The 23,227-nt window shown below is 45.3% G+C and overlaps 2 protein-coding genes across 31 annotated transcripts in view; one reads left to right on the top strand and one right to left on the bottom strand.

The window, feature by feature from the left end:
* Positions 1 to 3,063, bottom strand: part of meak7 (MTOR associated protein, eak-7 homolog) — a 135,884-nt gene extending 132,821 nt beyond the window's left edge. For all 26 annotated transcript variants that reach the window (XM_061283548.1, XM_061283550.1, XM_061283553.1 and 23 more), the window contains exon 1: positions 2,923 to 3,063. The gene's annotated coding sequence lies outside the window, so the exon portion shown is untranslated. The remainder of the gene's footprint in view (positions 1 to 2,922) is intronic.
* Positions 3,064 to 22,223: 19,160 nt separating this feature from the next.
* exoc3l1 (exocyst complex component 3-like 1) overlaps positions 22,224 to 23,227 on the top strand; it is a 108,175-nt gene continuing 107,171 nt past the window's right edge. For all 5 annotated transcript variants that reach the window (XM_061283840.1, XM_061283839.1, XM_061283838.1 and 2 more), the window contains exon 1: positions 22,224 to 22,366. In XM_061283840.1, coding sequence (XP_061139824.1) covers positions 22,333 to 22,366 — 34 coding nt within the window. In that variant the 5' untranslated portion in view covers positions 22,224 to 22,332. The remainder of the gene's footprint in view (positions 22,367 to 23,227) is intronic.

Genomic DNA, 23,227 nt, shown 5'->3' with positions numbered 1-23,227 from the left:
GCTATATAAAGAGCGAGAGTTGTTTTCTTCCTATTAGTTTCAATTCACAGTTTAATTAGCAGTTTCAATCAACAAATAACAAAATGCGTATTACAGGTAATATTTTATTTCACAACACTTTGCCTTGTTCCTTTGGTCTCTGCTGTTCATCATAAAACACAAAGGCGCTCTTTACAAGCAATGCGACAGTGAGCGCCCGGCGCGCTGCGGTTGCGCGACCGCACCAAATTAAGCTCCCTGCGCAGTGCGCACTGAGGTCCACTTAAATTTTAGAAAGTACATCAGGACTTTAAAAATATCTTCTAAATTTCAGCGACGGCTCTGTCACAATAATGCGACCAGCGCGGTGCAGTTGGGCGGTCGGCGGCGCGCTACGGTTGAGCGTTCTCTCTCGCGCTCTCTCTCTCGCTCTCTCTCGCTCTCGCACACACGCAAACCGGATATCATACGGAGGCCGCCATTACAGATGCGCAGAACGGATGCGCAAGACACGTCAGCTATATAAAGAGCGAGAGTTCAGTTCTCTACCTAAATCCGTATTACAGGTAATATTTTATTTCACAACACTTTGCCTTCCTTTCGTCTCTGCTGTTCACTTCAAACACGCTCCATACGAACGCAATGCTCTCGTATCAGACGCTTGCTCGATCACCTGCTCGTTTGCTGTCTGTCACAATGTACCCTACACAAATCCGAAACATTTGTTGCGGCTCCGAGTCACGACGAGGGGCAAGTTTTGGTTTCCAAGGGTGTTTTTATTTTTTTGGTGCGTTTACGGGCAGTCGGAGAAATCAACGCCAACAAAAAAAATTACATCCAGCCTAGTTAAGACCATACCAAAGACTATAAAAATGGGACCCATTGTCTCCCTGCGTGTGTGACAATCATTGGGACTTTAAAAAAAAAAAAAAAAAAAAGATTTTTAAAAAATTCATAAAAATTGGGTGCGTATTATACATGGGTACAAGCTTTTTTCCAGCATCAGCATGCCATTTTTAGGGTGCGTATTATACATGGGGGCGCACTATACACGGAAAAAAACGGTAGTTGATCACTTCACATGCTTTGATATCTTTATCTTGAACATATTCAAAATATGAAAAATAGAGAGAGAAAATCAAATAAAGTAATTACCGTTTTTTTCCAAGTATAATGCGCCCCCATGTATAATACGCACCCTAAAAATGGCATGTTGATGCTGGAAAAAAGCCTGTACACATGTATAATGCGCACCCAAATTTTGACTCCTACTTAAGTCCGTAAACGTAAAATTATTTCAGAAAAAAGATCATCTTTGGGAACAACCGGATGTTATTCTGCCGGTCAGTATCACTGCGCATGCGCTAGCAAACTCGATAGCAAAGAAATGTTTCGGATTTGTGTAGGGTACATTGTGACAGCAAACGAGCAGGTGATCGAGCAAGCGTCTGATACGAGAGCATTGTGTTCGTATGGAGCGTGTTTGAAGTGAACATCAGAGAAGAAAGCGCATCTGTAATGGCGGCCTCCGTATCATACCCGGATTTAAAAAAAAAAAAAAAAAAACATTTTTTCTTTTTTTTTTGTACCCATGTATAATGCGCACCCCAGATTTTAGGACATTAAAGTACTACAAATTTGATACACATTTCAAAAGTTCAAGTTCAAAGTCAGCTTTATTGTCAATCCCTTCATATGTCAGACACACAAAGAAACCGAAATTCCGTTTCCGCCATCCCACGGTGACGAGACACAGTACACGATAAACATACAAGTAGACGACACAAAATAAAAACAATAAGGCACAAACAATAACTAATAAATAATAAATAAAATGAGTGATGAATAAATAATAAACAAATAACCCAATAAATAAGAGGAGCAAAACTGAGCCAGTGTGCGTACAGCAGACAGTAAGCATAGCGCAAAGTACAGGACGCTACGCAGAAAGGGGGGACGAGTTCAGGATCCTAACAGCCTGGAGTATGAAGCTGTTGGAGAGTCTGGTGGTGCGGGAGCGCAGGCTCCTGTACCTCTTCCCAGAGGGCAGAAGCTCAAACAAAGAGTGAGCGGGGTGACTCACATCACTCACAATCGTGGTCGCCTTGCGGGTCAGATGGGAGGTGTAAATGTCCGTCAAGGAGGGGAGCGAAGCACCAATAATCTTACCAGCCGTGTTCACTATGCGCTGCAGGGCCTCCAAGTTGTAGTCAGTGCAGCCGCCACCCCAAACAGCAATACAGCTGGAGAGGACGCTCTCAATGGTGCCGCGGTAAAATGTAGTCATGACGGCCGGAGGAGCGCTCGCTCGCCTGAGTTTCCGCAGGAAGTACAGGCGGCGCTGGGCTTTCTTTGCCAGTGATGCGGTGTTTGATATAACAAATATGCTCAAATTTTCTTGAATAATACATAGGGTAATTATAAGTAATTAATAATATTCATTTTCAAACACTGATCATGATAATGTCGTCCCACAATAATTGGGAAACAGATACATTTACACAACACACAACACACACGCACACAACACTCGGGCAACGTTTGTAATTAGTAATGATAATTTCTACAACAATGCTAGGAAATCTGGCCCGTAGCATATTTTGATATGCTATACATGTCAATATTTTTCGATAAGAACAATTTTTAGAACACACATCGATGTTTTTTGTTGGGTATTTTTTTCACTCACTTCTTCAACCATCCGGTTGAGGTATTTGTGATAGTATCAATTGCTCTTTTAAAATTTGTGCTCTTTTTTCTTGAATTTTAAAAACATTTAAATATGAGTTTGACAAATATGCTATATAAAATACAGAAATATAGCTAATACAAAAATTACAACACGTAAGCACTTAAGATGAGACCTTCTGCTCCAATTACCACCACACCCTTTTTTATTCACTGGCTGGATTCAAAATACAACAACAGAATTAACTTCCTTACCTGAAGCCGCCTCGATCGTAAATGAGACAAGAAAGCGCCTGAGACGACTCAGATAATATTGATGGAACAACCTTTGCCTCACAGTGGATTAAATAAGACACATACTTCCGGACACTGCGGAACATGACACAAATACTAGCCAGTCATTTGTCAGATGACGACAATCTTTTTCGTGATTGGTCACTGAGGACGGTAGGCGGGATAAATGATGATTATTTTCATTATTATTACTTTTCAAAATGAAACGGGTGAAACAGAAAATGCCCTTGTAAACGGTCCGTGTCCCTTGTGAAAATGTATTACGTTTGGAAAGAGATATTTAAAAAAAAAAATAGAAAAACGACATATTTGTTTGAAAATTAAATCCCCAGAGATGTTCTTTTTTGCTCCCTGAAACGAATAAGGAAAAGTCTAATAATAGGTATATTACAATAATAATAATAATAATAATAATAATAATAATAATAATAATAATAATAATAATAATAATAATAATGCAGCTACCGGAATGGTCATAGACAGCATTTCTCAGACTGACCAAGAGATGGCGACAGCGTAGCGCCTGAAAACGATAGCGTAATCAACAGTAACATTAGCACTTATATGATAGGACTGTATTAAAAAATTATGTCAGTACTACAATTCGCCTTGAAAAACCTCAGAAGTGATTTAACGGTATTTTGGAACAGAGTGGCTGTGAACAGGCTGAATACGTCACAGAAGGAAGCAATCACAATTTCCCATTTGGAAAATCATTGAACAGACTATCGCTTAAAGTGTCCAAAAACAGCTATCAATTGGCACCAAAGTTTATAGGGACATCTATACTTATGACTACTTCAACATATCACAAGGATTAGCCTCACAGGAGTAAAAATATCTTTCTCCATATGTGTAGTAAGCAGTTGCAAAATTTAGCAAGGGGCATTTAGCAAATTTCAGCTGTTTGTTGAACAGCTGGACGCGTCAATTGACGCGCATCACAACTTTGCATCCTGACTACTTAATACACATTTGTAGCAGAAATCTGAACAAATCTGACTTATGTTTATTTAGCATGCTTAGTAGAAAAACAAAGACAAAAACGTATTTACATTAGTTGTCTGCAAGATACACTAGTTTATACCTAGAACGACTAGATGCGTCAATTGACGTAATTGAACATTATAGCATGCACAGTATGGTTATCCATGTAACAAAGTTATTTCACAAGCATTTCAGTCACAGACTTGCATGTTTGTGCTTGTCCCTAATATCAGACAGCCTTATCTTTGCAGGCGATACAGGTTTTAGCCATACATTTTCCACATAAGGGACGTTTGCAAACATCACGGACGGGTACAGTTCTTTTGCAGCTACACCCTACTTTTATCTGACAAGTCACTCTAGTTGTCAATTGTCCCGTGCTGTTGACGCTGCCATTGGTACGGGATTCCTGGCTGACATCTCAGCTAATGTCAGTTCTGTATATTCAAGATTCAAAGCGTTTATTGTCATATGTACAAAAGGAAAGCACTTTTTCTTTGTACAATCAATTCTTTCGCTATCCGTTAAAGTGCCAGACAAGGTAAGGAGATTAAAAGAAGGTTAAAAAGTAAAAAAAACACAAAATATAAAAAACACTATATACGTACACAGTATATACAACTACGAAGGTGAGGGATGTGCAATACAGGCTAGTGCAAAAATGGCATTCTGCAACAGTTGTGAGAGATATAGTGAATGTACTGTTAAACAGGGGAGAATGCAGTGCAAAACAAAGCGAGTGTAAACAGAGTACAGTAAAGTGCAGATCAGTGACTGAGGTAGTGATCTGGTCAGCTGTTTAAGAGTCTAATGGCCGTGGGGAAGAAAGAGTTCTTGAAACGGGAGGTTTTACACTTTACACTTCTGTACCTCCGGCCTGAGGAGAGAAGTGTGAACAGTCCATGGTGGGGGTGGGTGGGGTCTTTAAGGATGGACGCCGCTCTCCTGTGAACCCTACGGTGGTGGATACTCTGCAGACAGGGCAGCGGAGTCCGGGTGATTTTCTCTGCCGTCCTCACCACTCTCTGCAGTCGCTTGCGGTCCGCAGCAGTACAGCTGCCGTACCACACGGAGATGCAGGTGGTCATGATGCTCTGGATGGAGCAGCGTTAGAAGTTGCTGAGGATCTTGGGGGACATTCCAAACTTCCTCAGCCTCCTCAGGAAATACAGCCGCTGTTGAGCCTTTTTGACCAGCTGTGTGATGTTGAGTGTCCAGGTGAGGTCGTCACTGAGTTGGACACCCACGTATTTGAAGCTGCTCACCCTCTCAACTTCAAGCTGTTGAATGAAAAGTGGCTGGTGAGGTCCCCTTTTCTTCCTCACGTCCACTATCTTCTCCTTCGTTTTGTCCGTGTTGAGGGTGAGGTTGATTTCTTCACACCATGACACTAGGGTGTCCACCTCCTTCCTGTAGCCTGCCTTGTCTCCGCCAGTGATGCATCCAATCACTGAGGTGTCGTCTGCAAACTTCAGGATGATGTTGTCTTTGTGGGGTACCAATGTTGGTGATGATACAGGCTGAAGTCCTGTTTCCAATCCTGACAGACTGAGGCCTGCCAGTCAGAAAATCCAGGAGCCAGTCACAGAGGTTGGGGTGAAGACCGAGTGTGGACAGTTTATGGATGAGTTTGTGGGGGATGACCATGTTGAAAGCAGAACTGTAGTCAACAAAGAGCATGCTGACATACGCATCTGAGGTGGAACTTTTGGGCCGATAGGCATACTGCAGGGGGTCCAGGGAGTCGGGTATGCTGCATCTGTAGACAGCTGACTTGAGAATTTCCTGTGTTAGATATTAGTGCCAGTAACTTGCTGGTAGATTATCCACAAATTTACTCCAGCCATATCTAGAATGTTAAAAAACACTGCAAGTGGCCATCTTCTGCATCCTCCCTTTGTAGGCATCTGTCAGCACGTTGCATCAAGCATGTCGACTCCGCATTTGTTGCTGTTGTAATACAGGATTGATTCTGTCTTATTTTTTCCATCTGTCTGGCACAGAGAACCTTTGTGCAGAGCTGACAGCAGCACAACAGATTTAGAGGGCTTTGATTGGTATCTGACCAACTGGATGGAGCCAGACCTGTAAAATACAGACTCGTGAGTGGCCATCTTTGAAGAGCTTGGAATCTCTCTCCTGTTCCATCGCATGGTGCCAACTATTGATGTCCGCTTTTCCATAAGCTTCAGTGCTTGATCTTTGCTTGTGAAAAAGTTGTCAGTGGTGACGTTGTAGCCACGCCCAAAGTACAGCTCCATAAGCGTCATCACTACGTGTTTCCCCAAACTGTTAACTCTCTGCTCATCCTTTCCAAGATATGCCTTCACACCGACGCAGTACTTTGTTCCAACTTCAGCTAGGACCCAAAACTTGATTCCAAACATGTCGGGTTTATTTGGCATATATTGAGTGAACCTACAGCGAGTTTCGGTTGGAAACACCTGTTCATCCATTGTTAGTGAATCCTGCGGAATATATGCCTTCTGACTGTTCTCAACAAATCTGTCCAAAACCCATGACATCAAACAAAACTTGTCTTTCTTGACCCTCTCACCACGAGTGGAACGCACATCAAAACGGATGTACTTTATTTATTTTTCTGAATCGGTCACGAGGCATTGCTTGACGAAAGGCTTGCCTTCCATATTTTTCTGACTACAGCAAATCTAGTAGAAAGTTACAGTTTTTTTCCATGTATAATGCGCCCCCATGTATAATACGCACCCTAAAAATGGCATGTTGATGCTGGAAAAAAGCCTGTACCAATGTATAATACGCACCCAAATTTTGACTCCTACTTAAGTCCGTAAACGTAAAATTATTTCAGAAAAAAGATCATCTTTGGGAACAACCGGATGTTATTCTGCCGGTCAGTATCACTGCGCATGCGCTAGCAAACTCAATAGCAAAGAAATGTTTCGGATTTGTGTAGGGTACATTGTGACAGCAAACGAGCAGGTGATCGAGCAAGCGTCTGATACGAGAGCATTGTGTTCGTATGGAGCGTGTTTGAAGTGAACAGCAGAGAAGAAAGCGCATCTGTAATGGCGGCCTCCGTATCATATCCGGATTTAAAAAAAAAAAAAAAAAAACTTTTTTTTTTGTACCCATGTATAATGCGCACCCCAGATTTTAGGACATTAAATTAGTTAAATTTTGCGCATTATACATGGAAAAAAACGGTACTGGCATTCATACACCCTCTCAAGTACAGCAACCCAATAAATGCATCAAGGTCATCAACTGATATAGCCCACAACGGATCAGACATGCGACGAGTCGAGTCATGCCTTCATCAACAAGTAGTCTGAATGCATCTACAGGTTTTCTGACAATTCTGGTGTAATCTGTAGGGCCAGATTTTGCTGTAAATACATTCTGTACCTGCATTCGTCCAAGGGGGTGCTGTTACTCCTAAGATCTCCCACTCTGTGCCATCTTTGCAGCTATCCTTATATCCCAGCCTACTTTCATTGTGTGGAGCAGTAACTGGAGCAGCAACCCCTTTTATAGCGTCCCCTTCTTCTATGTGAGAGGATGCCTCCTCCACTTCTATAGCATCCCCCTCTATATGAGGGTGTCGCCTCCACTTCTACCGCGTCCTCTTTTTCGATGTCTCATGTGACGTCATCGGAGCTCAAAGATGTTACTGCATATACTTCGGTATCACTAATTGTTGAGACGTCATCAGACTTGTCACCAGAGACGTAATTGCCGCTGTCTGTATCAAGCAGCCCCTCCGTGAGTCGTCACCTTATTGTGGTGGAGGGGTTTGCGTACCCCTATGATCATAGGAGCCATGTTGTCTGGGGCTTCATGTCCCTGGTAGGGTCACCCATGGCAAACGGGTCCTAGGTGAGGGGCTAGACAAAGCACGGCTCACACTAGCCCCTTATGATGAACAACATAAATGGATCTCGTTTTCTCTCGCCTGGACGCGGGTCACCGGGGTCCCCCTCTGGAGCCAGGCCTGGAGGCGGGGCTCGAACGCGAGCGTCTGGTGGCCGGGCCTTCGCCCATGGGGCCCGGCCGGGCACAGCCCGAGAAGTAAACGTGGGTACCCCTTCCCATGGGCTCACCACCTGTGGGAGGGGCCAAAGGGGTCGGGGGCAGTGTAAGCCGGGCGGCGGCCAAAGGCGGTCTGATCCCCGGCCGCAGAAGCTGGCTCTTGGGACATGGAATGTCACCTCTCTGGCTGGAAAGGAGCCCGAGCTGGTGTGCGAGGCAGAAAAGTTCAGACTAGATATAGTCAGACTTGCCTCCACGCACAGTTTGGGTTCCGGTACAAGCCCTCTCGAGAGGGGCTGGACTCTCTTCCACTCTGGAGTTGCCTACAGTGAGAGGCGTCGAGCAGGTGTGGGCATAGTTATTGCCCCCCGGCTGGACGCCTGCACATTGGGGTTCACTCCGGTGAACGAGAGGGTAGCCTCTCTCCGCCTTCGGGTGGGGGGGACGGGTCCTGACTGTTGTTTGTGTCTACGCACCAAACGGCAGCTTAGAGTACCCAGCCTTCTTGGAGTCCCTGGAGGAAGTGCTGGAGAGTGCTCCTTCTGGGGACTCCATCGTTCTAATGGGTGACTTCAATGCTCACGTGGGCAACGACAGTGAGACCTGGAAGGGCGTGATTGGGAGGAACAGCCCTCCCGATCTGAACCCGAGGGATGTTCTATTATTGGACTTCTGTGCTCGACACGGATTTTCTATAATGAACACCATGTTCAAACATAAGGGTGTCCATGTGTGCACTTGGCACCAGGACACCCTAGGCCGCAGTTCGATGATCGACTTTGTAGTCGTGTCATCGGATTTGCGGCCGCATGTTTTGGACACTCGGGCGAAGAGAGGGGCGGAGCTGTCAACTGATCACCACCTGGTGGTGGGATGGCTCCGATGGTGGGGGAGGATGCCGGGCCGACCTGGCAGACCCAAACACTCTGTGAGGGTCTGCTGGGAACGTCTGGCAGAATCCCCTGTCAGGAAGAGCTTCAACTCCCACCTCCGGCAGAGCTTTTCCCACGTCCCGGGGGAGGCGGGGGACATTGAGTCTGAGTGGACCTTGTTCCGCGCCTCCAATGTTGAGGCGGCCGACCGGAGCTGTGGCCGTAAGGTCATTGGTGCCTGTCGTGGCGGCAATCCCCGAACCCGCTGGTGGACACCGATGGTAAGGGATGCCGTCAAGCTGAAGAAGGAGTCCTATCGGGCCGTTTTGGCCTGCGTGACTCCGGAGGCAGCTAACAGGTACCAGATGGCCAAGCGGAACGTGGCTTCGGCGGTTGCTGAGGCAAAAACCCTGGCGTGGGAGGAGTTTGGCGAGGCCATGGAGAATGACTTCCGGACGGCTTTGAGGAAATTCCGGTCCACCATCCGGCGTCTCAGGAGGAGGAAGCAGTGCAACGTCAACACTGTTTACAGTGGGGATGGTGTGCTGCTGACCTCGACTCGGGACGTCGTGTGTCGGTGGGGAGAATACTTCGAAGACCTCCTCAATTCCACCTACACGCCTTCGATTGTGGAAGCAAGGCCTGGGGACTCTGAGGCGGACTCTCCAATCTCTGGGGTCGAAATCACTGAGGTAGGGCAAGGCCCCGGGGGTGGATGAGATCCACCCGGAGTTCTTAAGGGCTCTAGATGTTGTGGGGCTGTCATGGCTGACACGCCTCTACAACATTGCGTGGACATCGGGGACAGTGCCTCTGGGTTGGCAGACTGGGGTGGTGGTTCCCCTCTTTAAGAAGGAGGACCGGAGGGTGTGTTCCAATGACAGGGGAATTACACTCCTCAGCCTCCCTGGTAAGGTCTATTCAGGGGTGCTGGAGGGTCCATCAGGAGGTCAAACCTCGGATTCAGGAGGAACAGTGTGGCTTTCGTCCTGGCCGTGGAACAGTGGACCAGCCTTGCTCCAGCTGCTACCTCCTAAAGCTGCTGGCCCCGCGACCCGACCCCGGATAAGCGGAAGAAGATGGATGGATGGATGGATGGATGGATGGATGGATCAAGCAGGGTCTGAAGATGTTCGAGAGCCTGTTTGGCAGTGTGGGCCGGTGCTTTGTTGTTGTAGTTGTGATGAACACGGCTCGCCTGACGCTCTAGCCTGCTAACTTTCTTTTGAAGGCTGATGCGACTTTGATTTTGTTCTCTTCATCTCTACAATTACACTCGTCACTCCGCTACGATATCCTCACACAATTACGTTCTCGGGGCGTGCGCACGAACAAGACGTGCGTGATATGCCCAACAACACTGATTTGCGACAGTAACGTGTCGCATTGATGGAGCGTCAATTGACGCAACCCGCTGTTAGAGGTAGCTCATAACAACCGCTGTTGTAGGGACAGTAAAGTAAAGATGGTTCATCTTTTTACTAACTAGCCCAGTGTATGTTTTTATCAGGACAATGAAGAAAAGTTAGGAATTTTTATTCCATCCATTAATTTTGAAGAACTAATGAAACAATGAATGCCTTTAAAAACGTCCACATTTAATGTTTAAGGCCCCATGCTAATTTTTGCAACTGCTTACTACACATATGTCACGGTTCGGAGTGGAGGAAATGGACCAGGGCGACCAAGTGCAGCTTGGACCAGGGTTTATTGTAGCAAACTCAAAAAGACAGACTCGGCAAACTGACGTGACCTAACAACAAAACCAACAGGTTTGACCGACAAAGACGTGAAACCAAAAGACAGGAACCAAAGAAACCTCATGACAGTGACACATGCATCGTCAACAATGCGCCGACAGGGAGTGACACACAAACAGAACTTAAATACAAGACAGGTAACAAGAGGCGGGTGAGTATGATCACACTAATCATGGGGACACAGGAAGGGCGGGGCGAGCACACAGACAGACGGAGACGATTACAACTTACACACATAACAAAACTGGGGACGAGACATGACAGAACCCCCCCCCCACAAGGGACGGCACCCGACGTCCCAAAAACCCAACCCCCCACGGCAGCACGCGGGGGGGCTGGGGGGCAGCGCACCAGTCCTACTGGTCTCTGAAATAGCCTGAACCGCGCACGACGGCAACTTGGGGCACAGAACCGCACTCGGCGGCGACTTGGGGCACAGAACCGCACTCGGGCGGCGACTTGGGGCACAGAACCGCACTCGGGCGGCGACTTGGGGAACCGAACCGCACTCGGGCGGCGACGAGGGAAACCGAACCGCACTCGGGCGGCGACTTGGGGAACCGAACAGCACCGCACTCGGGCGGCGACTTGGGGAACCGAACCGCACCGCACTCGGGCGGCGACTTGGGGGACCGAACCGCACTCGGGCGGTGACATGGGGAACCGAACCGCATCGCACTCGGGCGGCGACGAGGGGAACCGCACCGCACTCGGGCGGCGACTTGGGGAACCGAACCGCACCGCACTTGGGCGGCGACTTGGGGAACCGAACCGCACCGCACTCGGGCGGCGACTTGGGGAACCGAACCGCACTCGGGCGGCGACGAGGGGAACCGAACCGCACTCAGGCGGCAACTTGGGGAACAGAACTGCACGCAGCGGCGGTCAGGGGCCCATGGCCACACTCGCGGCACACACTGGGGGCCTGATGCACAATAGGCAGCAACCTGGGGGACAGAACTGCACGCAGCGGCGGTCAGGGGCCCAGGGCCACAATCGCGGCACACACTGGGGGCCTGACGCGCAATCGGCAGCAATTTGGGGGACAGAACTGCACTCGGCGGCAACTTTGGGAACAGAACCGCACTCGGGCTGCAACTTGGGGAACAGAAGCGCACTCGGGCGGTGACAGAACCGCAATCGGCGGCTACCCGGGGAAACAGAACCGCAAACGGCGGCAACATGGGGCACAGAACCGCAAGCGGCGGCTACTCAGGGACAGAACCGCGCTCGGGCGGCGACCTGGGGCACAGAACCGTTCTCGGGTGGCGACTTGGGGGACAGAACCGCGCTCGGGCGGCGACCTGGTGCACAGAACCGCTCTCAGGCGGCGACTTGGGGGACAGAACCGCGCTCGGGCGGCGACTTGGTGCACAGAACCGCTCTCGGGCGGCCACTAGGGGCACCGAACTGCACTCGGGCGGCTACTCACACAAACCCGCACTCGGGCGGCTACTCACACAAACCCGCACTCGGGCGGCTACACACACAAACCCGCACTCGGGCGGCTAAAAAAAAAAAGAGTCCTTGCCGCAATCAGCGGCACTCGAAATTCCGGACCGCGATCAGTGGCATTCGTAAGGCGGAGCTGTGGCAGCAGTAAGAGCCACCACGCGCCGCAGCAGTGGGAGTGGGGCCAGGGACGATCGTGGGTCCGTCGCAGCTGGCTTGAAGTCGGGCGATGTCAAAGGGCCCTGCGACGCTTGGGTGGAGCCCGATGGCGACCGCGAGTCTGATGACGCCGGGAGGCACTCCGATGGCGGCCGCGGGTCCGGCGTCACGGCAGTGGAGTCCGATTGCGGCCGCGAAGCTGCTGGCGCTAGAAGCACTCCGATGGCGACCGCGAGTCTGATGACGCCGCTTACGCTCCGTTTCCCCCCCCAAATCTAGAGGCAAAACATTGTTCTCTCGCTGCTCCCGGTGTTGTGCTTGATTTAGTTCCCCCGTGAGATCTTGTTCCCCCTGCCGCGGTAGCGCGCACGCCTTATTTGGAAAGCGAAAAACCGGTGTCGTACGGCGTCAGCACTATGTTGTTTTCAATAAAAACATGAAGAACTCACGTTTGCGTCAGTCAATTTAAATTTTTATAAAGGATTATTCTCATTTGATGTCTTTAAATTCATCCGCGTTCTGCCATTGAAGCGGGGTGCATTCAAAGATGCATTCAAAAGGATGACATAAAGGATGAGAAATTTGATCGATGGATTTAATGATTTGGAGTGACCAAAATGGTTTGATAATATTGTTGTTTATGTGATAGTTATTTAAAATATAGTTTATCAATGGATTTAATGAATTGGAGTGACACAGATGGTTTTATAAATGTGATATTTATGTAATAGTTTTTTTTAAATAACTGAATGTTACGTCAGGCCCGTTCTCAGCTCCTCGTTTGTGTTTGTCACGTTAGCATACCGTATCGTTTAGCCCGTTGTTGCTCGTTCATGTCTGTTCTTGGTGTTGGATTTTGTCGAATAAATTGCCCCCCAAAATGCGACGTATACTCCGGAGCGACTTATAGTCCGAAAATTACGGTAATAATAAACAAAACACCAATGGAAATCAATTAATGAACACCATGACTTGCTTTGGAATTGTGGTTTAAGTTTTTTAAAAATAAATAATTAAATAAATAAATAAATAAATAAATAAATAAATAAATAAATAAATAAATAAATAAATAAATAAATAAATAAATAAATAAATAAATAAATAAATAAATAAATAAATAAATAAATAAATAAATAAATAAATAAATAAATACCGTTTTTTTCCGTGTATAGTGCGCAAAATTTAACTAATTTATTGTCCTAAAATCTGGGGTGCGCATTATACATGGGTACAAAAAAATTTTTTTTTTTTTTTTTTTAAATTTTTTTTTTTTTTTTTTTTTTTTAAGTCCCAATGATCGTCACACACGTAGGGAGGCAATGGGTCCCATTTTTATAGTCTTTGGTATGGTCTTAACTAGGCTGGATGTAATTTTTTTTGTTGGCGTCGATTTCTCCGACTGCCCATAAACGCACCACCGCGCTCCGTGCGCGCACGGGACAGCAAACGAGCAGGTGATCGAGCAAGCCTTGGCTGATACGAGAGCATTGCGGTCGCATGGAGCGTGTTTGAAGTGAACAGCAGAGAAGAAAGAAGAAATGCTTTTTCTTTTTTTTTTTTTTTTTTTGCTTTTTTCCAGCATCAGCATGCCATTTTTAGGGGTGCGTACTATACATGGGGGCGCACTATACACGGAAAAAAACGGTAAATAAATAAATAAATAAATACAAGAGGGAATTAGAAATAATAATAAATAAAACACCAATGGAAATTAATTAATGAACACCATGACTTGCTTTGGAATTGTGGTTTAACGTTTTTTTTTTTGTTTTTTTTTGTTTTTTTAAATATCTGTCCTGGACAAAAATTCTTCTTCAGGTGTCACACCTGGTGCAGGCATCGACGGTCATGGTCATCCACTCCACTCTACAGTCAAACCTCGGTTTTCGACCACAATCCATTACAGAAGGCGGTTCGAGAAGTGAATCGTTCGAACTCCGAATCTATTTTTCCCATTATAAACAATGGGAAAAAATGTAATCCGTTCTAAGATTTAAAAAATGCCTTTTTTAAGCATTGTTTCATTTGCGCATTTTTGTCTGATCGCGCAACTGCAGCGGACCGCCAAACGCACAACTGTAGCGTGCCGCTGACGGCGCAACTGCACCGCGTTGGTCGTATTATTGTGACAGAGTAGCTGAAATTTTGAAAATATTTTTAAAGTCCTGATGTACTTTCCAAAATTTAAGTGGACCTCAGTGCGCAGGGAGCTTAATTTGGTTCGATCACGCAACCGCAGCGCGCCGGGCGCTCACTGTCACATTGCGTTAAGAGCGTCTTCGTGTTTTAGGATGGCTTTACTGCTCCCACTTGCTTTCTTTGGACGCATGATTTGGGGTTAATACAATCCTCAAAGTAACAAAAATACAATAACAACGGAGTCAGTCGGCATCCGGGCCGCGCGGTTGGGTTTTCTCGGGTCCTCCCGGCTCATTTCGCGAGGTTTGACCTACGAAATTTGTTTGACAACTGAAGCAAAAAATCGTTAATTTTTTGTTCGAATTCCGATTTGTTCGAGAACCGGGACGTTCGAAAACCGAGGTTTGACTGTATTTTCTGTCCGGCAGATGAGGTCAATGTTAGAAATTTGTTTTATTGTGATTGAATTGAGGCAATCGATGTATTGTTCTTTCTCTTTCTCTGCTTCTTCTCCCTTCGATTTTCCCACAAAGTACACGTTTTTCCAGTCCAACCTTTCTACCTGCATGACTGTAAAATGTCAGTTGTCTTTCCTGTTGTTTTCATCAGTGAGTGTTGCGGCCCTCCAAGTTGTAGCACGCTTTTATTGGTCTTTTTTCTGTCCAGGATATTCTCCATTTTTTTATGACCCAGATTTACGTCACTGCCAGTCTTTTCTTAGTGTTGTTGGAGATATCAAATCAAATCAATCTTTATTTGCCAAGTTTGAGCATGCCAAACAAGGAATTTGACTCCGGTACATCTCGGCCTCTGTACAACATTCAGGACAACGTGCAAAAATTGACAATTTTTCTCAAACATCCCCTGATCTTAAACTCCCAGGAGGGCAAGGAAAAACTCAAAACTCCTACTAGGGGAAATGAGAAACCTTGAGAAGAGACCACAGATTGGAGGATCCCTCTTCCAGGATGACCAGGCTGCAATGGATGCAGAGAGGACACATAGTACACATATAATATGGACAATCCAAAGGTAAAGCATTCCAGCTTTCACAACCATATAGGAGGATTGACCATACGTAGGCTTTTAATGTTCTCATTTTGTTTCTGTTCTTTAGTATAGGGCTCATCTTACCAAATGTGTTTTTGGATATTGCTCTGCGTTTCTCAATTTCCGTGTCACATTTTGCACCAGATGTTACTAGAAAACCGAGATATTTAAATTGGCACACTTGTTAGATTTTTCACTCCTTTGGAGCTGATGTTGCATGTGGGTGTTAGGGTTAGCAGATTATCTTGATCGTATGATTATGTTGGAATGTAGACTAGAATTATTAACTTTGTTTAAACCTTTTACCTTTCCTTGACTCTGAAAAGTTTAACCATTCAGTTGCTGAAACTTTCCAAATGGTGTGGAAACATTCTTCATCTAAAACAGTGGTCCCCAACCACCGGGCCGCGGACCGGTACCGGTCCGTGGGTCACTTGGTACCGGGCCGCCAAGCCGCACAGACAAAAAAAAAAAACAGATGGACGATCAATTAATTCAGGTCAAGACACTCGTCCCGGTCACGTGACATGTTTCGCCAGTCGAGCCCGCAAAGCTAATATGTGGCGACAGGCTAACTAACCAGGCAGTGAAGCATTCAAAACTGCTTCAACACATGGAGACCAAGCATCCTGCAATAAAAGACAAACCTTAATCACTTCGGTTGTCATTGTCTCCGATTACGTCTAGATGGGACCGGCTCGTTTCTGAGAAACAAACTCAGTGCTCCCACTTATTCAACGACGTGAGTCTTATTTTTGTCATTTGTACTTGTTTTTATGTCAGTCGTATCATTTTATTTCATCGTATTTATATATTTATTATAAATGTATTATTTATTTATTTATATAAATGTATTATTCATTTATATAAATGCCGGTCCGCGAAAATATTTATGACATGTCCGTGGCGCAAAAAAGGTTGTGGACCACTGATCTAAAATGCTCCACTAGTTTCTGTTTCCACGACCTTGTAAAACAATGAGCTGGGACCCTGATTAACCAGTTGCTGAGGTGACCACCAAACATGTCCAATGTCACCCCCACCCTGCTTTCTCTCAATAAATACTCTCTTGCAAGAATCCAAAGTTAGACCTCATTCGATCATGGCTGTACGCACAGCAACGAATGACTCTCCACTTGCAAGTACTTAAAAAGGGCATACTGTCTCCCGTGTAGTTCTTGCAAAGATACGTTAGAGTGATCACCACTCTAACAGTAGGTACGTACTTGCTTTTTTGTCATATATAACCGCACATTTTGTTTTCTTTGCATTCTGTTTTCGTCCCTGTTTATCGCTTTATTCTGATACTAAATTGAGGATCTTTTCAAGCTGTTTTTCTGAGTCCGCAATGAGTACAGGAAGAAGTTGTAACAGAAGCTGCAGCAGAACAGCATAAAGGAGGGGTGGGACGGGATGAGGCTGATGACTGGGTGTGGTCCGAAGCAAAGTGTCATCGCTAGTGGCAATGTGGAGAGGGTAAAAACAGCTGAATTACTTTTTTTAACAGGTTCAACAGCACTCACTTGTCTTTGCCCCCGCTCCCGCCGCCCCTTTTTGCTCTCCGGTCTGCCCTTCCGCCCAGGGTGACGGCAGCTCAAGTAAGTGGCCAGCTGAGGAGACTCCGGTAAGGCTGTTGGTCCAGACCAGGGGTCACCAACTCCGGTCCACAAGGGCGCCAATCCAGCCTGTTTTAGGTGCAGCCCTACAGCAACACACCTGATTCAAATAATCAGGATCGCTACCAGCCTTAATAGAGCTTGTTGATGAGCTGATCATTTGAATCAGGTGTGTTGTTGTAGGGCTGCACCTAAAACAGGCTGGATTGGCGCTCTTGAGGACCGGAGTTGGTGACCCCTGGTCCAGACGGTGTCTCTCCTCGTCTGCGTCCCCTGTGCTCTGGGGCTGGGTGACCCTGTCCAGCGTGTCTTTAACATGAGGCTGGAGAAAGGTGTGATGCCTCAGCTGTGGAAGACATCGTGCATCGTCCCTGTCCCCAAGAAACCGTGGCCTACCGAGCTAAATTACTTTCGGCCAGTTGCGATAACATCTCACGTGATGAAGACTCTGGAGCAGTTGCTGCTTCACCACCTTAGACCTCAGGTTCGCCTTGCTCTCGATCCTTTACAATTTACGTATCGAGAGAAGGTGGTGGTGGTGGAGGATGCTGTTGCCCATATGCTGCATCGTTCTCTTTCTGTCACCTGGACAAGGGAAAGGGGGCTGCGCTCTTGAATGACAAGATGTTGGTGATGGGCGTGAGGTCACACCTGAGGGCATGGATCATGGACTACCTGACGGCCAGGCCTCAGTATGTGAGGTTGGGAGGCTGTGAGCCAGGCATGGTGAGGTGCAGCGTGGGAGGACCGCAGGGAACGGTGCTCTCTCCCTTCCCGTTCACCCTGTACACTTCTGACCTCCAGTACAACTCTGAGTTCTGCCATGTGCAGAAGTTTGCGGACGATACTGCTACTGTTGGCGGTATTAGAGATGGATGGGAGGAGGAGTACAGAGGCCTGGTCCGGCGCTTTGCTAATTGGTGTGGCTCCAACCACCTGCACCTCAATACCAAGGAAATGGTGGTGGATTTCAGAAGGCCCAGGCCTTGTCCTGAGCCTGTCAACGGGGACTGTGGATATTGTGCAGACCTGTAAATATCTTGCAGTGTTGTTGGACGCCAAACTCGACGGGTCTGCTCATGTGACCACTATATGCAAAAAACGACTGTACTTCTTCAGGCGGTTGGCATCCTTCGATGTCTGCAGGGTGATGCTGCGGATGTTTTATCGCTCTGTTGTGGCAAGAGCCCTATTCTTTGCTGTGGCGAACTGGGGAGGGGGGGGCAAGAAGAGGGATGCCTCCCGCCTGGACAAACTAGTAAGGAAGGCAGCTTCTGTTGTGGGCACGGAGCTACCTGATCTGGTGTCTGTGGCAGATCAGCGGGTGTTGGCTCGGCTGCTGTCCTTCAAAGACAACCCCGAACACCCAATGCACAGCACCATCAGTGGGCGGATGAGCAGATTCAGTGAGAGTCATGGAGAGTCTATCAGTCTGTCAGTCTGTCTGTCTCTCTGTCTGTCTGTTACTCGTGAGTTGTACTACAGTCCTACGTAGATGACTCACAAATGCATATCTGAAGGTGTGTGTGTGTGTGTGTGTGTGTGTGCGTGTGTGTGTGTGTGTGTGTGTGTGTGCGTAGCTACACATTCAGTCCCCAAGTGGATGCTAGTATCATTAATATTCCCAATCTGGCTGCAGTCTTATTCACTTGGCTATCAACAGTGATCATTTTCCTTTTGTGAGTTTTGAGACAAGGAACAATGGACAAGTGCCATTATTTTACATTCTTTAGATTGAAATAAATGAAAGCATAAAATAGAAATAACAATAACATGTTAACAATGTTAACACAACATTGAAGACAGTAAAAAATGGATGACGCTTGACATTATATTCAGCAACGCCCTGTGTTGAATTATGTGCTGTTATTGTACTATTTGGTAAAGTACATGTTCAGATGTCATTATGATTTTTTTATTTTTTTTTTTGCATTGAATGCCACAGTTATGTTGACTGCAATCGTTGCATCACAGACGTGAAGTTTCTCATTTATGTGCGGACACTTTATTAGTTAAAGTACTTTTACGGGAGTATGTGAAGATGCGCAGTACTAGCGTTGTGACTCAGGAATATAAGATATTGACATTGAAGTTGAAAATACAACAGTTTATGGGCCTAGGCACGGCACAGGAGGAGGGAGATGGCAGTGGTTAAAGTTTGACTGGAATAGAAACAACTACAAACTTTGGAAGGTAAAGTTCCTCAGCCACTTAAGGTCACGACTGCCACACCAGACCCAGAAATGAATGCAAAATGCTATGCAAACCTAATTTGGTCACTGGTAATGTGGGAAGCGACAAATGATGACAAAAAAAGTTCTGGAAATACTATGCAGCTATTATGCTAGTCAGTGCAAGCCCAAAATTATTGCACTGTACACGGAACTAACCTCCCTGAAGAAAGACACTACTATGAAATTGTGACAAAGTAGGCACTGGAACAGTCCACTGACCTTTTTTTCTACAAAATGTATGTCATTGTTAAACAACTCTAAAACTGAGCATTTACAGTCGGCATTGGTGTAGTTCATTTGACTTTGTTCCTCATGAACAAGCATGGTGGGGGGCCCACTGGGGGCATAGTCAAATGCAAGGACTGAGAATGTCAGGAAGGCAAACACAGGTCATGAATGTCATCCAGGAAGTGGTCTAGATTTAGATTTCCTCTTCATCCCATAGCTCCTTTGGGTGGAGGCTGTGATGAGTGGTCCTTAACGTGCTGACAAAATCATATACAGTACAGTTTTCTTTGGGCTTGTTTTTCCTTTTTCAGGCTCACTCTCACAGACAGTGGAATGTTTTTGTTTAATTTGTTGCAGTTGTTTTTTACGATCATAATATTTACATATTCAACATGTACGGAGTGCTGCTTAGTTGTTAAGCGTGTGTGCCTCTAATTTTCTAATATGTAAGCAGTTGCGATGAGGTACCACATCTATTCATTCATCCATTCATTGCACCTTTGAACAAACAGTGTATGTGACATGCAGAAGAAAGAAACTTCTCAATTGGAATGCAAGGTGCACGGCATTCCAGTTGGCTAATCACACTTATTTTCATTCGCACATCTGGAGGAAACTGTTTCAGGAGTGTGCAGTGACCTTTGCAGGGGCAGGTGCTCATTATTGAAAAGGGGTTATGGAACTTGTTTTGTATGTGGAAAGAATCTAAATATAACATGCATAGAATGCTAATTTGTGGTCATTCAATATAAAGTATTTGTAGTTCCATACTGGACAGCTGGGTTAACAAACCTTTCAAAATTTTATGGAAATGATAAGGTACTGTATAGGTGGAAGCTTCAGTGAGGGCATGGACAGGGCTACAATATGAGACTGCATTTTCCTTTAGGATGGAAATAAGTGAGGAAGATATTCTGAAAAAAACAGACACTTGCCTTTAGGGCAGGGGTGTTCAAATTCATTCCAGAGGGGTGTATCGGTCCAGAATTTCTTTGGCCTCAAGTGCGGAGGGGCGGGGAGCTATTCTTCAACCGGTTTCCTGCCATGCTTGCCAACTTTAGATTGTGAAAAATGTTTTTTTTTTTTCATCAGGTTTTCAGCCCCTAATATCAGTCTGTGGACCACTCAGTAACAGGCTGTAGAGAAATTATTTTTAAAAATTCACACATAATTTGGACACACTGAGCCGTTTGATGTCAATTGTAGCACTTTACAGCAAATGCATTATTCTGCTGAGAGGATAAAGTGTCATCTTGCAGCATGGGTAATAATTTAACATAACATCTGTCTGTGTAAACAAACAGATGAGACAAAACAACTGTTTGTCTCTTAGCTGTTTAATTTTACTAGCTAGTAATGTGCAGAAAACATCAGAACCTTTATGGAACATTAAACACACATCCATCTGCCGGTTCTTTTCTTCATCCTCTTTGATTTTAAATGTTCATTTTGCGTGACCTGATTGTTAAATTTGCTTCAATAAAGTCTTGTTTCCATTGCCGTATTTCTTGATCCCCGTTAGTTGAGGGCTCCCTGACGCTCCATGTTACGTTGCAAAGTTTTTAGAGTACTGTGCCGTTTGGATGGAGCCCATCTGCTTGCGTTGCTGTATACATGAGCAAGGGAGGGGACCCTTCGTGGTGAGCAGGGACTGTATTAGATCTTCTTGGTTTAGAGGAGCACCTTTAGTTGTCTATGTGAAGCCCTTTGAGACTGCTTGTGATTTAGGGCTATACAAATAAACTTGACTTGACTTGACTAGTGGTATTTCCATCCATCCATTGTCTTAACTGTTTATCCTCACAATTGTGTCAGTTCAGGCAGTTGGGGTACACACTGAACTGGTTGCCAGCAAATCGCAGGGCACTCGTAGACAGAAAAAACATTCATACTCTCAATCACACCTAAGGACAATTTATTTTGATTGCCCAATTAACCTACCATGCATATCATTGGAATGTGGGCAGAAACTGGAGTATCTGAAGAAACCCACGCAGGCACGGCGAGAACATGCAAACTTCAGGCAGGAACGGAGCCTGAATGAAATTCGCACCTCTGAAATGTGAAGTGACATGCTCACCAGTGCTCCTACGCCTTCATTGTATCTTGGTTTTGTACATAAACTAGAGTACCGGAACTTTTATCACCGAGGGCATCTTTTATTTCTGTCAGTGCCTTTGTAAGCCTTTCTTTTAGAGTGATTTGGGTTTTTTGAGTTTTCAGCAAGTCATGTAATGAAATTGTGATGAATGGTGACAATGGACAAGTGGAGCATATTCCATATATATTATCACCTCACTCCACTCCAGTCCATCTTGTGAAAGTCAATTCAAAATCAAATTAATTTCTGTTTGTTAGTGCCTACAATTATCCCTAGCAAATGTGAGTCCGGGTGGTAACACAGAACAGCTTCAGAAAAATAAAGCAAACATTTTCAAACCTGTGTATACTCATATGTTAAATTTAGTGAACAGAAAAACTCAAAACAGGCCTGAGAAAGTCTAATATGAATTGATACATTACATTAGCATAGCAGCAGCAGCAGCAGCAGCAGCAGCAACAAAAACACTAGCTACAATCTTGCACACTGTAGCAACTTTTGTTCAACTGAGACAAATATTAAAGTATAACATCTTGCTCCCTGTCTCCTGAATGTAGAAAACCTCCCAGTGGACAATGCTCCTTCCCCCGCCTCTCCCTCCACTCACCACCATCCTAGATAATTCTCTTCCACCCACTGCACTCTCTTCCTGTTGGCGCCACAACAGGAGAAAATGTTGAATGGATAAGTGCTCCATCCTCTTTTCTTATTTTCCGCGTATCTGTCAGGAGACTTTTGCACGGACAGGCGTCTGGAATCACAATGTCATCAGAGGATCATGTTGGTGACAAACCAGGTAATGTTAGACAAAATATAAGATATTAAGTTAATAACACCCTCATTTTTAAAGAGTCATCATAGAATTGACAGTACTCAATTTGTACGGATTTTGCTTTCAAAACAAAATTACAATTATTTTAAGAGCAAACAAAATTGGAAGTGATTGTGGAGACTGACGTATGTTTGAAGTGTGCTATTGAACAAGGCAAAAATTGCGAAGTGTGTGAAATTCCCTCACTACATCTCCTTTACGTGAGACTGGTTATTGCTGGTGTCATAGCAAAAAGGTTTTGTGTTTGGATCTTGATACAGCACTTTCTTTTTTTCTTTTGTGAATGTTGTTTTCCATTGCTTGTGCAGGTTCTCTTCAGCCTTCCTCACACATCGAAATAATGTACTGTCCTACAGGCATACAGGACTGTCTCAGAAAATTAGAATATTGTAATAAGGTTCTTTATTTTCTGTAATGCAATGGACATCTTCAAATGTTTGATTTTGTTTTGCTGTTGCTTTTTTTTTTACTTGGTCTGAGGAAATATTAAAATATTTTGAGATAGGATATTTAAGTTTTCTTAAACTGTATGCCATAATCAGCAATATTAGATTGATTTGTAATGAATCCAGAATGCATGACATTTTTGTTTTTTTAATTGCATTACAGAAAATAAAGAACTTTATCACAATATTCTAATTTTCTGAGACAGTCCTGTATATTTGGCCATTAAGAACTTTATAAAACCTGTATGTGTAAGCAAGTATGAATTGACAGTGTGCCAGCGGAGTATCCCATCTCTCACTGTTATTAAAGTAGCTGTGATAGGTCCAGGTTAGGACTGGATGATCTTGGAAAAACCTGCAATATGCAATATGGTTGTTA

This window comes from Syngnathus typhle, linkage group LG7 (assembly GCF_033458585.1).
Source record: "Syngnathus typhle isolate RoL2023-S1 ecotype Sweden linkage group LG7, RoL_Styp_1.0, whole genome shotgun sequence".
NCBI classification, from domain to species: domain Eukaryota; kingdom Metazoa; phylum Chordata; class Actinopteri; order Syngnathiformes; family Syngnathidae; genus Syngnathus; species Syngnathus typhle.
The sequence above is the reverse complement of the archived record's forward strand: the minus strand, read 5'-3'. Positions and strand labels throughout refer to the sequence as shown.